General features: G+C 40.9%; 2 protein-coding genes across 8 annotated transcripts in view; one reads left to right on the top strand and one right to left on the bottom strand.

Annotated features, from left to right (window-relative positions):
* Positions 1 to 14,039, bottom strand: part of LOC147057014 (receptor-type tyrosine-protein phosphatase delta-like) — a 143,612-nt gene that overhangs the window by 127,610 nt on the left and 1,963 nt on the right. The gene's annotated exons all lie outside the window — the stretch shown is intronic.
* On the top strand, positions 9,342 to 12,677 carry LOC147057015 (uncharacterized). Its single transcript, XM_085913208.1, has 6 exons — positions 9,342 to 9,402; positions 9,644 to 10,651; positions 11,067 to 11,324; positions 11,582 to 11,699; positions 11,879 to 11,989; positions 12,530 to 12,677. The coding sequence occupies exons 1-6, from the start codon at positions 9,342 to 9,344 to the stop codon at positions 12,675 to 12,677; spliced, it is 1,704 nt and encodes a 567-aa protein (XP_085769334.1).

Here is a 14,039-nt window from a genome sequence, read left to right as displayed (position 1 = left end):
ACTGACTGGACGGAACTTGCAGGTAAACAGAATAAAAATACCAATATTGATTGGCGAAAACAAATAGCCACCAACTGACTGACGTCGGTACGTTTAAACAACATGGCATGAATCCCAAAGTGGTGTGAAAACTAATGCAACAATCATATGTTTTAATACAGGACAAATAAGTTGCGCAAAACTTTCCAAATGTCATCTTGAATGTCCAGCAAGACTTTTTTTTTTTTGTTATCCCAACCAAATTTGAAGATAAATATAGAAATAGAAATTGAACATATTCAACACATCTCTATCCAGTATTACAGCGAGCAATAATCTAAACCAACCAACCAAAAAAAAAAAAGATTAATAGTTATGGCGGTGGTCCGCAAACTACGGCCCCGGGGCCGTATATGGAGTCACATTTGACCCCGCTCCCTGATCAGTTCCTGAGAACTTTCAGTCCCTAATACGAACGAATCTTTGAGCGAGGCGGCATATTTGAATATATACTGACATGATTATTTTTGGAAAGGAGTAACGAGAGAAAACCACCACAAGCATCACAAGTAGACTCTCGAGCTGAGCTCAGAACTGTGAGGTACTAAAAACATAACCTGTATAATAATATTTTACAACTCCAAAACATTAAATATTCCTTTAGGTGAAAAACCTTCCAATTCCAAATGAATCTGAGGCCAAGCAAAACCCGTAAAACTGATTAATTCAACCTTTTACGGTTCCACTATATTTAGATTCGCCAACTAATCTTCATCGAGTCAGTTTCCATGCAGTTCGCAGGAAGTTGACTTTAAGTAATCTTTAAGAAGCTTTCTTAACATACAACTGTATAAATATACATGCTTTCCGTAATCCAACATTACGTACATGCCTTCATTAATCCTTGGTTGTGTGTTTATCTTCTCCGCCTCCTCTGCTAAGGGACTCAGGTCGAGACTCCCGCTTGCAGGTAAACCCCGTTCCCACAGCCCGGCCATGGCCATTAATCCCGTATTCAGATACAGATTAGGAATGTCGAAGGAATTGAAAACAGAGACAGAGGAGCTGGCAGATTTTTTCTTCTTATTTTCCATTTTGTTTGGACCTGGTTATATGATGCCCGCATAAAATACGGAGTCAATTTAAAGCCTTCTGGAAGCAGGTAATAACTCAGGTGGTGATAACTCAAATCAAAGTGCATTTGTGGTGGGTTGCCTGTATTAAAGGAAAACAATATTTAAATAAGTCTGTGGTAAAAAAAAAGTGGTCTTAGGGTTATATTTACACGTTATTTTAACTTTGTGAAGCACTTTGAGTTCGCATGTATGGCATGTTAAATAAATAAATAATAAATAAATAAATGAAAAAGGCATAATAAATGAAATAAATAAATAAATAAATAAATAAATAAATAAATGAATAAATAGATGAATAAATAAATAAATAAATAAATAAATAAATAAATAAATAAATAAATAAAACCTGCCTTGCCAAGTCAAATGAGTCAAACTTTTGACTACCCTGATGTGAATATACAGATTTGACATCTTTTGTTAATAGCCATAATACGTATTCCCGCCTGAAGAAAGATCTCCAGAAGACCTCCAACGCTATGGAAGCATCTTGCATCTTGGCTCTGATTTCCCTATGCTAGTTTGGTTCTTGTGAAGCTAAATATTACTCCATACTCTTGTCTGCCATCATTTCTGGGCTACACCTCTTTCCAGGGTAGCTTTCCCCATATCTGTTTGTGAATCTGGGACGAGAGCCCAGGTTTTCATGGTCATGGCAGGAACAGCACAAAAGAAAGAGAGCGGCACATTGTTTATTTGTCCTGCCAGTACTTTTTTCTGCTCTATGCTGTAAGGCAGGAGAGCATCCACCTGCTCCCGTGGCGGCACTTGCGTCGGCTGCAAAATGTTGCTTTGGAAAACAAGATGGAGGAAAACCCCCTTTTCCGCATCCCCGTGGTGTGATTGAGAAGACGCAGAGCGCATAGCAAATGAAAGGAATCCGATGATTTGTTATCTACGGATTGGGCAGGACAATGGCCCGCTTGTTGTGGTACATCCTGAGCTTTATGAAATAAAACCACAGGAGTCTCCCGTTTGGAAATGAGCCTGCAAGTTTGAAGGTTTGAAAACACCTAAATCCTAAATGTGGATTTTGAGAAATAAAACATGGTGTCTGTACAAATTGTTTTGGAAAAATGCACTTACTCTTTTACAATTTCAATTCTGATCCAAGAAGTGTTCCAAAGCGACTGATTCATTGCTGCCGCACCGGAATTGGACATCATTAGACGGTGCAGGTGTGCCTAAAGAAGTAACCAGTGAGTGTATAATAAAACAGCACTTGAAAGCAACGCTTCAAATCTGCATACGAAAAGCAAAAACAAAGCCGAGTACCAGCTGACTCGAGAGACCCTGAGGCTCTCTGACCTATTTCTGCCCTGGAGTTGCTGCTTCATCACAAGCAGACACTTCCCACAAACTGCACCTGGATGATGCATGACTATGTGCGTAATCACGTAGTTGTATGTAAAAAAAAAAATGCATCGCGCATGTTCCCACCCTCCCTTTTTGTTGTCTACTCAATCCATTCTCCTCTCATCCATCTGCACATTCTCACTCATGTCCGTCCGATGCCGAGTGTTGCCGCATGTGCGTTCGCAGAGGGCCGTGCACACATGCGTACCCTCGCACAAACCCACACGCACGCCCACACAGATCCTGTTACACTAAATGTGTTCACAGCCAAGCTCAACCTGATTCAAAGAGCCAATGAGCAAAGTCTAATGATTGATGATGAGGCCGCAATATTCGCATCCGCAGCAGAAATGGCCCAAACAGGTTATCTGGGACCTGCAGGCACTGAGCTGCTTTTTACGTAGTGGAGAAGGAGTGCTCGAGACCATTAGACCCCCCCCCCCAGTCCTCACCTCACCCCACCCCAACCCTACACCCACGTCGGCCAGAGCTAAATATTCTGAATTTCCCAGGAGTGCCAAAAAAAAAAACCCTCTTGTGCAGCGCCTCCTTCTCTTGTGTACTTTCTGACTACTTTATGCTGAGGAGGCAAAGCAGGTAAGCAGACACATCAGCATCAGAGGGCCAAAGGTGTTGTTAGTTTGATGAGCAGTAAAGCTGTCTACAGTTGCTATGAGGAGCATTGTGCCTCTCAGCATTCTCCTTCATGCTTGACACGAGTGTGAACTGGGATGTCACATCGTCCAAGTCTGATTGGAGCCAAAGAACGTGTTGTACATTTCACACAAAGCTCAAAGCTGGAAGACCGTGTTTGATGATGCACACACGAAAAGTGTTGCTTTTCTAAACGATGCCGTCGAAGTCTTTCCTACTGACGTAAGCCTGAGAGGAGTATTCTACCAAGAGAGGATGATGTAATGATTTGTGAAGGTACAAGTCAGACTCTTTATTTTCGCTCCTTCCTCCTCCTCCCTACTTTTCTCCCTTGTTGCTGGTTCACTCTCACTTCCTCCTTTGTCATCTCAGCTTCTGTTTTTGTCTTTGGCAGGCTTCAAATCCTCCGGGAGCGTTGCAATGAAATTCAACAGCTCCTCTACATGGCCAGAAAGGGGACTTACACTACAGAAAATTGATAGAACACTGGTCATTTTTCAGTTCAAGAACATTTCATCACATCTGTACCCAACTAGTGCCACAAGTGAAAGGCAAAGAAGTGACAAAATACCAAAACTTTCATCGCATATGTCATTTTTGATGAAATATATATTAAAATTGCCACCAATTTTGAAGACAAAATTCAAACACGGAAGAATGTGAGGCTGACGTGCTAACCACTCTCGTTGGACACTTCAATTATTTGATATTTTGTTGATAAAAGTATGGCGGTTGAATATCTGAGTGGATTACAATGTTGTTAAGAACTGAATAAGGTCAAGTTGTTTACCCAATTGACTGGATTTAAAAGAAAAAAGGTGTGCGGCCTCCTGCGTATGCAATCCCTACAATGCGGTCGATGTGATGGATTGTGTCCTCGGGGATAGCCTGCTAAAATTGGATCAGGGTATCAGTCAGGTTCTGGACAGACCAGGTGGCCCGCTAGAAGTCAATCTACAGTCTAAAGCTCCTTGAGGAGGAGCATATACAACTCACAAGTCCATATGTTATTAGGCTTTTGGGATAAATGTCAGGATGAATTTAAAATGAATTCTAACCTTTACAGATTAATTAATTTGATCTTCCATCATTCAACTGTTCAGTGTTTCAATATACTTGCTATTCTCTAACCAGGAACCGAATCACAGATTTTTTTTCATATCCAAGAATATCCACTTCTATGCCTTTGCGGTGGTGGTTTTCTTGTAGTTCCTTATAGTTTTTTTTTTTTTGTCAAGATACTTTTGAGTCAATCCTTATGTCCCAACAACGCAGACGCATGAAACATTTATCAGGCATTCCCCACCAAGGAATTCCAAACCAGTGCTCCTCCCCGTCTTCTTTTCCTCCCATGTTCTCGATTTTCAACAAAGTACGATGAGACTCTTTTTACAAACATCAGCGACGCAAAGACGCTTGTCGTCCTTTGATGACCCTAATCGACACTTTTTAGCATGTCCTGTAACCAAGGAACATAGTACAAACATAAATGCCCACTCTCAAATTCAACATGCACAGCTGATCATATATAAATAACCATATACCATCAGCATACATGCATACACAATACATCCATGTTCAAATTGCTGTGTGGGAGCCCGCAACATGAATATCCAATTACCAGTCACATCAAATGCACGGAGAATGAAATATTGATAGCGCTGAAAGGTTTATGTAATCTACCACAGTGCCTTTATATAATTGTTCCATTTACAAGGAAAGGCACAGAGGTATTGTTTCATCTCTTTATTTACAACACATACAAAAAAAAAAGGATCTCTTTTGTATGTTGCCAAAAAGGTGTGAACATATGAGTGTGTTTATCAACCAAATTGTGCTCCCCTGTCTTTTTGTTCCTCCAGAGTCATTTCCTGGCTTTGCACAGTTTAATTCCGCAGTTCGTCGTTCAATGAGTTGATTTAAATTCCCATTCTTACAGCGCTGCTTTGAGCTGCTGATCAGAGAGCTTTTGCAGAAGCAAAATCATGCCCAGAAATTTGAATTTGTTCTAATTAATTGTAAATTGCCAAGGCTTGCGGTGAGTGAGTGATGCACACAAGTTGGCCAACGAGTTCATGTTTTCATGGGCGAGAGAAAACGAGGGGAGGACTGAATAATTCGACCTAACTTCCACGTCTTATCAATATGCCACTTTTCCTTTGAAAAGGCTGTTCCTCACTAAGACCGAATAAATTACAAGTCTAAATAGGAATAATAATGAGAGCATACATTATTTCTCTTGCTTGGCACTGGTGGTTGTTGTTGTTGTTTGTGTCAACGGGAAGTCTCAAATATCTATGTATGCAAAAAAGGGGGTGGGGGGGAGGGTTGGTTAACTTCACAAGTTCTAAATATGACCCATAAAGATGGCCCAGATATTTTGGGAACAACCTATTTAAATATTCCTGAAACTACTGACACAAAGATGGAAAGCAAAGTACAAAAAGATAAATCCATTATTCTTGTATTGTCTAATTGTAAAGATTGTTGTGTTATTAAGTCCAGCTTTTTTAACTGTAATAAAACCTAAAACGTTTTGTGTTCGAGGATTACATTATCCTTGTAATAAAGCTCTGACTTCACTCAGGTCACTCAATGCTCATGGTGATAAGATCATTACTGGAATTGCTGATCCCAATGACCAAGACAAGGTAATGTGTCAACGCCACTACCAATTTAAAGGGGACAGCCCCCTCTGGTGGTGCGTCATTCATAATGACCTCAACCCAAATCCGCTTGGGCTGAGTGGCTTCCATCATTTAAAGCAAGGGTTTTCACCTGGTTTTGTCCAAGAGACCAGCATTACAACCAAGAAGCAACTCGAGGACCACCCGCTTTGGTGGAATAGTATTTTATTTTGCACTGAAGGCGGATACACCTACACAGGCTAATTCTTTGCATTTCTATGTCTATTAGGGGAATCTCAGCTTCAATTGACATACCGTATTTTTCGGACTATAAGGCGCACCGGACTATAAGACGCACCTTCAACGAATGGCCCATTTTAAAACTTTGTCCTTATATAAGGCACACCGGACTATAAGGCGCACCATTAATGCATCATATCAGATTTTTAATCCAAATCAGATCATTCTCCAGTTTATCTTTTTTATTTCAACTTCAGACGCAAAAAATTACTTAGCCTTTTTGATTCATGATTCATAGTCTTCAGCGGGCCACTTATGATTGATTTCATGACACAATGCTTCGGGCCAGTTTAAATTTAGGAATTTAGTCCATATATAAAGGCGCACCGGACTATAAAGCGCACTATCGGCTTTTGAGAAAATTTTAGGATTTTAGGTACGCCTTATAGTCTGGAAAATACGATAATTTGGATGGGTAAATGATTCACAAAATTAGCTGGAAAATAAATCAAAGCTAAATAATAAATCCATCCATTCATCCATTTTTTATACTGCTTATCCCAACGGGGGTCAATTTTATTTTTAAAATTTTACAATTTTGCATTTCCAATTTCAAAGACCACCTGCAATACCGCCACAGACCTTTAGAGGGCCGCGGACAACCGGTTGATAATCCCCGATTTAAACCTCAGCTAAATTCCAATCAGTCGTGTCCCTTTGAGGAAAGTCCTTGTTCCATTGTTCTAAAAATCCGAGTGCCCTTTCTTGTGATCCACACCGAGCGGTTTCTCTACGGACACTGAGTTAAATATATACAGTACGGTTAAAAAGTGCGAAGATGAGGAAGACTCAACGCCGTGAGTGTGTGTAGGCCTACTCATGAGGGCACGTGCTTTTAGATCAAGAGGTCATCAGGACAAGCTGCTTTGGGGTTTACTCCACATACTGTATTCCCATTTACCCCAACCTGCATGGAATGTTCCCTGTCAAGGCTTCTATCATTTTACATTCCACAACTGCAGATCTGAAAGCATAGCTCGGTGGACAATGGTTTGAAAATCATCATCAGATAACTTCTATTTTTGTGCCACTCACAATCATGACATCATCATTTTGGAGAGTAACTTTAAAAATGCCAAAGAAACAATTCAGCGCTATTGTAGGTTTTGAAGTTTGTAGTGTCTCAAACGGAGTGTTGGTTACACACCTCAATCGTGCACTGCCCTCATCATCATGGAGAGCACATCTGAAATTCCAACAGTAACACGCGAAAGACAGTCAGCAACTATATGGCCTTCTTGTTACTCCAGCTGCTGCTTCTCAAATTTACTCAAAGCGCTCTCATAGACTTTTACTTTGCCATCATATAATATAATCACCATTCAATTGGTGAGGTGTCTTAACAAAGTAAAATTACACTTAAAAAAAATCAAATGGTGGACAACCACATTATCAGTAGCAATATATGGCAATAATATCGTACCAAAAGTAATTCTGCGATTACCTCTCCCTGTAGGCACAAATTGTAAACATTCTTGAGTCTATACATGACCATTGGTGCATATTGAAATATGGAGCTAAAGTGTGTGAAATATGTATACGCACACAATAAGCTTCATTGAGGTAATCCTGTGCTTCAACCCAGTCACAAGCTTTGTATGTTGTGCTACTGCCTGGTAGCACAAAGCACAATGTGGAACTCATGTGACTGTATTAACCTTCACCATCTAATCCCCAGCAGTCACGAATAAAAGAGAGCCAGAGGGATCAGTGCTTATCAAACATATTTGAAGGAGGAATTAAAGACTGAGCAGATAAGAACAAATAATTCAGATATGTTTCTTTCATTAGAACATTACAATCACAAAGAATAAGAAATCAATGAGCCGTGAAAAGAATTGAGCAAATAAAAGATGCTTGGTTTTATGTTGTTTTATCACACTGGTCTTTTGACATGAGAATCAATGGAGCCTTTGGTTAGAGTTATTAATTCTATAAAAAAAAATTCCATCAGATAGGTTCTTAAGACACATCAAAGGGCAATGATGTCTTTAGCCAAAGGACAAAGTTTCTCATATTGGACAAAACCTCTACAATTCCAGGAAATTATCAATGTTGGGCTATAGTTCCATTGATTGCAGTGTTTTCCATGTTAAGCTTTTCTATGGGAAAAAGAAAAACTTTCAAGTCCTGCAAAATGTGATGCGAGGTCAGAGGATGAAACGTGGCTATGGGTCGATGACCAGCTGGATGGCAAACCAACGGTGGCTACTAGCTAGCAATGCCGAGATCTGAGTTTCAAGCTGTTAAGTAACACGCAATATAGGACTTAATAACTAAACAAACAAAAGTACATCATCAAATTTCTGTTCTACAGTTTTTTTCATTTTGGTCTTAAATACGAGAGGCTTCGAGAATCCATTCATCCACGTGAATGTAACCGTGCATTTTGTAATAGTTTCAGATGTTTCTGCTGAGGCAAATTCAAACATTTCTGTCAGAGTGTCTGTCGTGTTCACTACGGGAGTCTCCCTGATGCTAACCTGGATGTGAATGTAAATAATCTGCTTCTCTAAAACCCATCTGGGGCTTTTTGATGCCTCTGGCAATACAAACAGTGGACACCGGATTTCCAAACAGACACTGAAATAGCTTTCACTGCTTCCTATTTATTCCCACGGTAACATTAACAAAATAAACAAGTACCTGCTTGACATCCATGCAATGCGGGCGTACTCTGCATTATATAAGTGTTGATCAGCATTCTCTCAAACTCAATGGTCAAATGTAATAGAAACAGATAAGCCAAAAAAGCCAACGTAATTTTTTTCTTAATTTCATTCATTGACTGTAAATAATTCCCTTTTAATCCTATACTTGCAAACTTTGACTAGTTCTCCATCATCGCTCATAGACAAACTCGCAGCCCACCTATAATTGCCAGAGCAGAGTTCACTCTGTGTGCGACATGCCGCCCGGGCCTCAGCACAGCCCGTGTCAGGGTCCCGAATGCATTTAACAATGAGGTGAGACTTTACCAAGCCCAAACCCGCCCAAGCTCATCTCTCACTAAGACACCTGTAGGTTGGAAAGCAGTTCAAGTGGGCAATATTTAACATGGCGCTGCTCGTTTTTTCACCCACCCTCATTTCAGCATCACTTGCTAACATCGCTCTCCCTGCCCGGGTCGAATTTACTGTCCGAGCGTCAAGAGCCTACACACTCAGTAGATGTCTCGTGGTGGCGTGCGCACACTTGACAGGAACCATAAGGAAGAGGTTTGAGAAGAGTTTTATCAAAACACACTGGGATTTGTAGTTTTTCCTTTCCGTTATTTTTTTTCCTGGAAACCATGGAGTACTTCTTAAAAGGATTCTTGGTGCTTTTGATAACAAAACACTGCCCATCTGACGGTAGGTTGGTATGATGCAGCATTGCAGCTGCTTCACAAGGCTTGAAGTCTTCTTTATGGACTAGAAGTATATATATTGCAGCATTCCATGATGCAAATGCAGGTTTGCTTTGTGCGATTCTCGCAGCTATTGGAGATGTTCACTCTCCACTTTGACAGTATCCGGATATTCGGATATTCACTCACACTTGCAACTATGTCCGCCCCTCTAAATACAGCAATCATGTTTTCAATGTCTGTAGGCCTTCCTACCTCAAACCAGTCTTCCACGGTCACTCTTGAAGCTACACAAACTTCACTTCCAGCTGACGTTGTTCCAGTTGTCGCCCCACCAAGCCTGGAAGAGGTGCAACAAGCAGTACAGGAGGCTTCTGAGAAGGTGGAGGATGGTGCAGCTGAGGAGGTCCTGATGGAGCTTCTGGAGAGGGTAGTAGAAGCAGCTCTGGGGCAAGTAGAAGGGACACGGGATGAGCAGGAAGAGGGGGCGGAGGACGCAGTGAGGGTTGAAGACGAGACGGGAGTAGAGATGTCGGAGCAGATGGTGGTAGGGATGGATGAGGGTGGACAAGTTGAGCAGAAGGCCAAAGACGGAGAAGAGGAAGGAACGGTTGCTGATAATATGGAAGCCACCACAGTTGGTGTAGACGCTGTTGGAACTGAGGCTGTTCTTGACGAAACTGTAGATGCCAAAATTTCTCAGGAAGGTGTTGAGGAAATCGTAGCTCCGTTAGAGGAAATGAACAAAGATTTAGAATCAGACAAGGATGTAATGATAAATGGCAGAGTTGAATTAGAAACAACTCAGATGGTTCAAGAGGTTGACTTTGGTGGGGAGTCAGTGCAGGAAACTGCTACAGACTCTGACCAAAGTCTAGTGGCTGATCATATAGGGACAGTAGGGGCAATGGAGGAAATTGCTCCAGCAGGAGAGATAGAAGGTGAGCTACTCGCATCGCCATCTGATATTCTTGACATCGAGCCAACACATCCTGTGCTAGAAGAGCCGATACTTGTCCTAGAGAACTACACAGTGAAGGACCCACAAAGCCGAGATGATGTGGAACCAAGTCATGTAGAGGAAGAGATGGAAGCTATTGAAATTGAAAGTGAGGAATTGGATTCAAACCGAGAAGAAAGTTACCAGGGTATCATCGAGCAAGAATATGAAGTGTTGGTCAACGGTGAGGATGACCAACAAGCTGGAGTCAATGTTACAATACAGACTTCAAATGACCTCATAGGAGACCCAGGTAAGACCTAGAGTCCCGATTCAGACATTTTTAGGTATATTCATGTAAACTCACAAGTCACCCATCGATTATAAAACGATTTTCTATAACCATTGTAATTGTAGTGACCCATTTCCGTGAATGCATTTACTGTAACCTACTTCAACAGCAATACACGGTACAATTGTGCTTTTTTCTCGAGATGTCTACAAAGAATATCTTGAGAAGGTATCAGCTTGTGAGATGCCAGTAACAATCAAGGCGCTGCAAATGCTGAGTCAACTTTTCGAGGCCCCCAAAGCAGAGTCTACTAAGCCTTAAATAAAAGACATCACTACATTATTCTACATTCCATAGGTCCACTCGATAAACTTTAAACCTTGGCCTACGGGCTTCATTTTCATTTCTGTGTCACATACCAACCCCCCCATTCCAGAAGCAACAGTGATCTTTCCCCCGGAGCCTGAGGATGATGCGTTCATCGAGCAGAGGCCCAAAAACCAGCTTGCTCCTGCCCCGAGCACAATCTTCAGTGAGGTCGCAGAGAGTGTCTTCACTGACCAAGGCAATGAGATCCTCTCCCCGACTGATGACCTTTTGACCCGACCAACGCTAGACTATTTTGTGAAGGATGTCCTGGCGATGCCTCCTCAGCCAATAGGAGAGCTAGTTGAAGATACAGCTGGGGATACAGGTGAGGAAATGATGGTGTTGTTTTCTAATGCTTTTGTTTGTGTCTTTCGAGATAAAGATACACGAGATCAGTTTAACCGTAAATGCGTTTTGGGACTAACTTGTTTTTTTGGGAGGGAGTAATAAAAAATTACAGCATTATAGCCTAGTGAGACCCAACTAAAGAATGAAAACGGAAAGAAGAATTCCATCATTACTCACGTAGATGATATTGACCTTGTGTTTTCTTCTCCATTGTCTTTGTATGAATGTGTTAAGAAACAAAGGAAATGGGCCTGGAAGCATGGAAGACCGGCACAACAATCATTGCAGTGTTCTTGGTTTTAGAGACGATTGTCATTATCGTCTATATTTTGAAATGTCGTAACAAAAACAGGTAATACTTTATGCCCTTTTTTTCTTATATTTAATTTGATTTATTTTCCACAATCACCATGTAAATAACCCTAACCGTACAATATACACATTCATACTGGAATTTCCCACATCAAAGTTGACAAAAGATGTAATCAATCTAGTGAACAATATTCTGTGAATGTACTTGTATGTATCCAGCAGGCCGACTACGCAACACTCATGTGAGGAAGGGTGTGTCGAAGCAGAAGTGACCACCGGGGCTGAAAGCAGTGACGACACTCTCCACGCACGAATTGGGGACGATCAACAGTACGTTAGTGTGTGTACAAAAAGAATCCATCCAACTACCAGTTTTCTGAATTCACAAATTTCAACACAGCCCAATGAATAAAATCCCAAAGACCGAGATTTTATTTGATTTCATTTTATTTGTTCCTGAGCCTCATGCACTGCTCATTTCCCAATGACGTTGTCAAAAGAGGAGAGAACTCAGCTGTCCAATTATGGACCTCTCAGCTGATTCCCTCAGAGCTGCTTTGTAAGGTCATACACTCCAAAGGCTACTGGGGTGTGCCACACATGTGATGCCTTGATGGGCTTGCATGAATGGGTCAAAGAAAGCTTGGGGAGTGAGTGCTAGAGGAGAAGAAAAACTCGGGACGAATGCGTAAACTCCACTTAGCGGTTCCACCAGCCAACTCAATCCCTGTTAAACTCTGAGGGAGGTTTATTCAATGAACATTCCTAAAACCTCTTAATTGACAGTGACAGTTTTACTCTGAGCTATTCAATTTTGTCGTTGTTTTATTGAGTTTGTTTGTACAGGGTTTTTTTTTCTTTCACTGACAGACACCAAGCAAAACCACCAAACACCAAAGACCACAAAGGGGAGCATGTGATGAGCATGTCAAACCTCCCGGATGGCCCCAGAGTGGAATCGGCCAATGCTGGACCAGGACCAGATTCGTCACAAGAACTCAGGACTTCCATGCTCTAGGGTGGTCTGATTGTTGATTGTTGATATTAAAGTAAGAGCCCCTCTTTGTCCTTGTACAAACGTATCCAAGACACCTCAAGAAATATTTTTAATTGCCTGACTGTTATAAAAACCGACTGGTTGAATCCGACAGAAGAATTTTGTATGTGGCATGTTTGAGCAAATGCATTTAGTAAATGCTTGTCTCTGTGTGAGTATTTGTTAAATTTGGGAGGGAGGGGTGGAGGGGTGAAGGGGTTCATATGTAGGAAGTACTCAAACTCAAGATGACGTCAAATTCACTGCATTTTTGTTTCATTCGCATTTCTGTTCAAGTCCTGTATAACTAAAACTGTAAATGTTGCGCAATATAAAAAAAAATAAAGGGCAATGTTTCCTGTTTCTTCGGTCCAATAGTCCACTAATTGTTTGAAAAAATACCACATCGCGATAAGGGTATCATTATGAATTGTTTTTATGTGGCGTATAAATGTTTTACCACACTAACACGCTGTTGGCCACCTTTATGTAAACTTTTTTCTCTCGTTAGTCACTAAAGTACAGCAGTGTGCATGCTTGATGTCCTCTTCCTGTGATGGCGCATATGCGGTGGACAGATTTAGTCAATATTTATGTGAAGAAAAAATGCAAATCCATGACACTTTTCCAGTCATAAATGTCAGCAGAGCAAAGTTACTGTAGGAGCAGATGTTTAAAGTGTCAAGGTAGCTCTGGCTTGATGAAAAGTGAACCGACATTAATTGCAGAAAAACAGGAAGTCATTTATATGCTTCATAAATAATTGATAATGTTGTCATGATCTTACATATACATATGTATATATATGTATCTACAGCAAGGGTCATCAATGTAGTGCCTGTTCTAAAAATAGCTCACAGGTGATGTTTAATGTTCAGTGAAAAATCCTAATCCACGGACGAGAAGACATTATCAAATTCAAACCATTATAGAAGGGCAATATACAGTCTGCTCAGAAGTTATGGTCACAAGATGCTTTATCCATTCTGTACTTGGCCTTTGTGTGTGCATGCATGTGTGTGTGTGTGTCAGAGAGAGAGACTAGCGGGTGGGTGGGTTGTTAATACTTGCTCCAATAAGGTTTAGTCATGCGCTCCATCGCTATTTAAGACAAAGAAGGAGGATGAACTAATTCTTTGGGGGCTATAGTTGGTCATACCAAGAGGAGCAAGATGCATACTCACAGGTAAGGAAAAAGAATTGAGAATAAAATCTGATCATAAAACAGCAATCTATGAATTTGGCATTACATTATTCAATTGCCGATTCCTTTCATGATTTTCTTGAATGTTTTCTTTTATTTATGGGTATAAAAACATTTGTGATGGATCTATTAGCAGCTCA

Source organism: Syngnathus leptorhynchus, chromosome 5 (assembly GCF_054491065.1).
Source record: "Syngnathus leptorhynchus isolate UIUO chromosome 5, UIUO_Slep, whole genome shotgun sequence".
In the NCBI taxonomy this organism is placed as follows: domain Eukaryota; kingdom Metazoa; phylum Chordata; class Actinopteri; order Syngnathiformes; family Syngnathidae; genus Syngnathus; species Syngnathus leptorhynchus.
The sequence above is the reverse complement of the archived record's forward strand: the minus strand, read 5'-3'. Positions and strand labels throughout refer to the sequence as shown.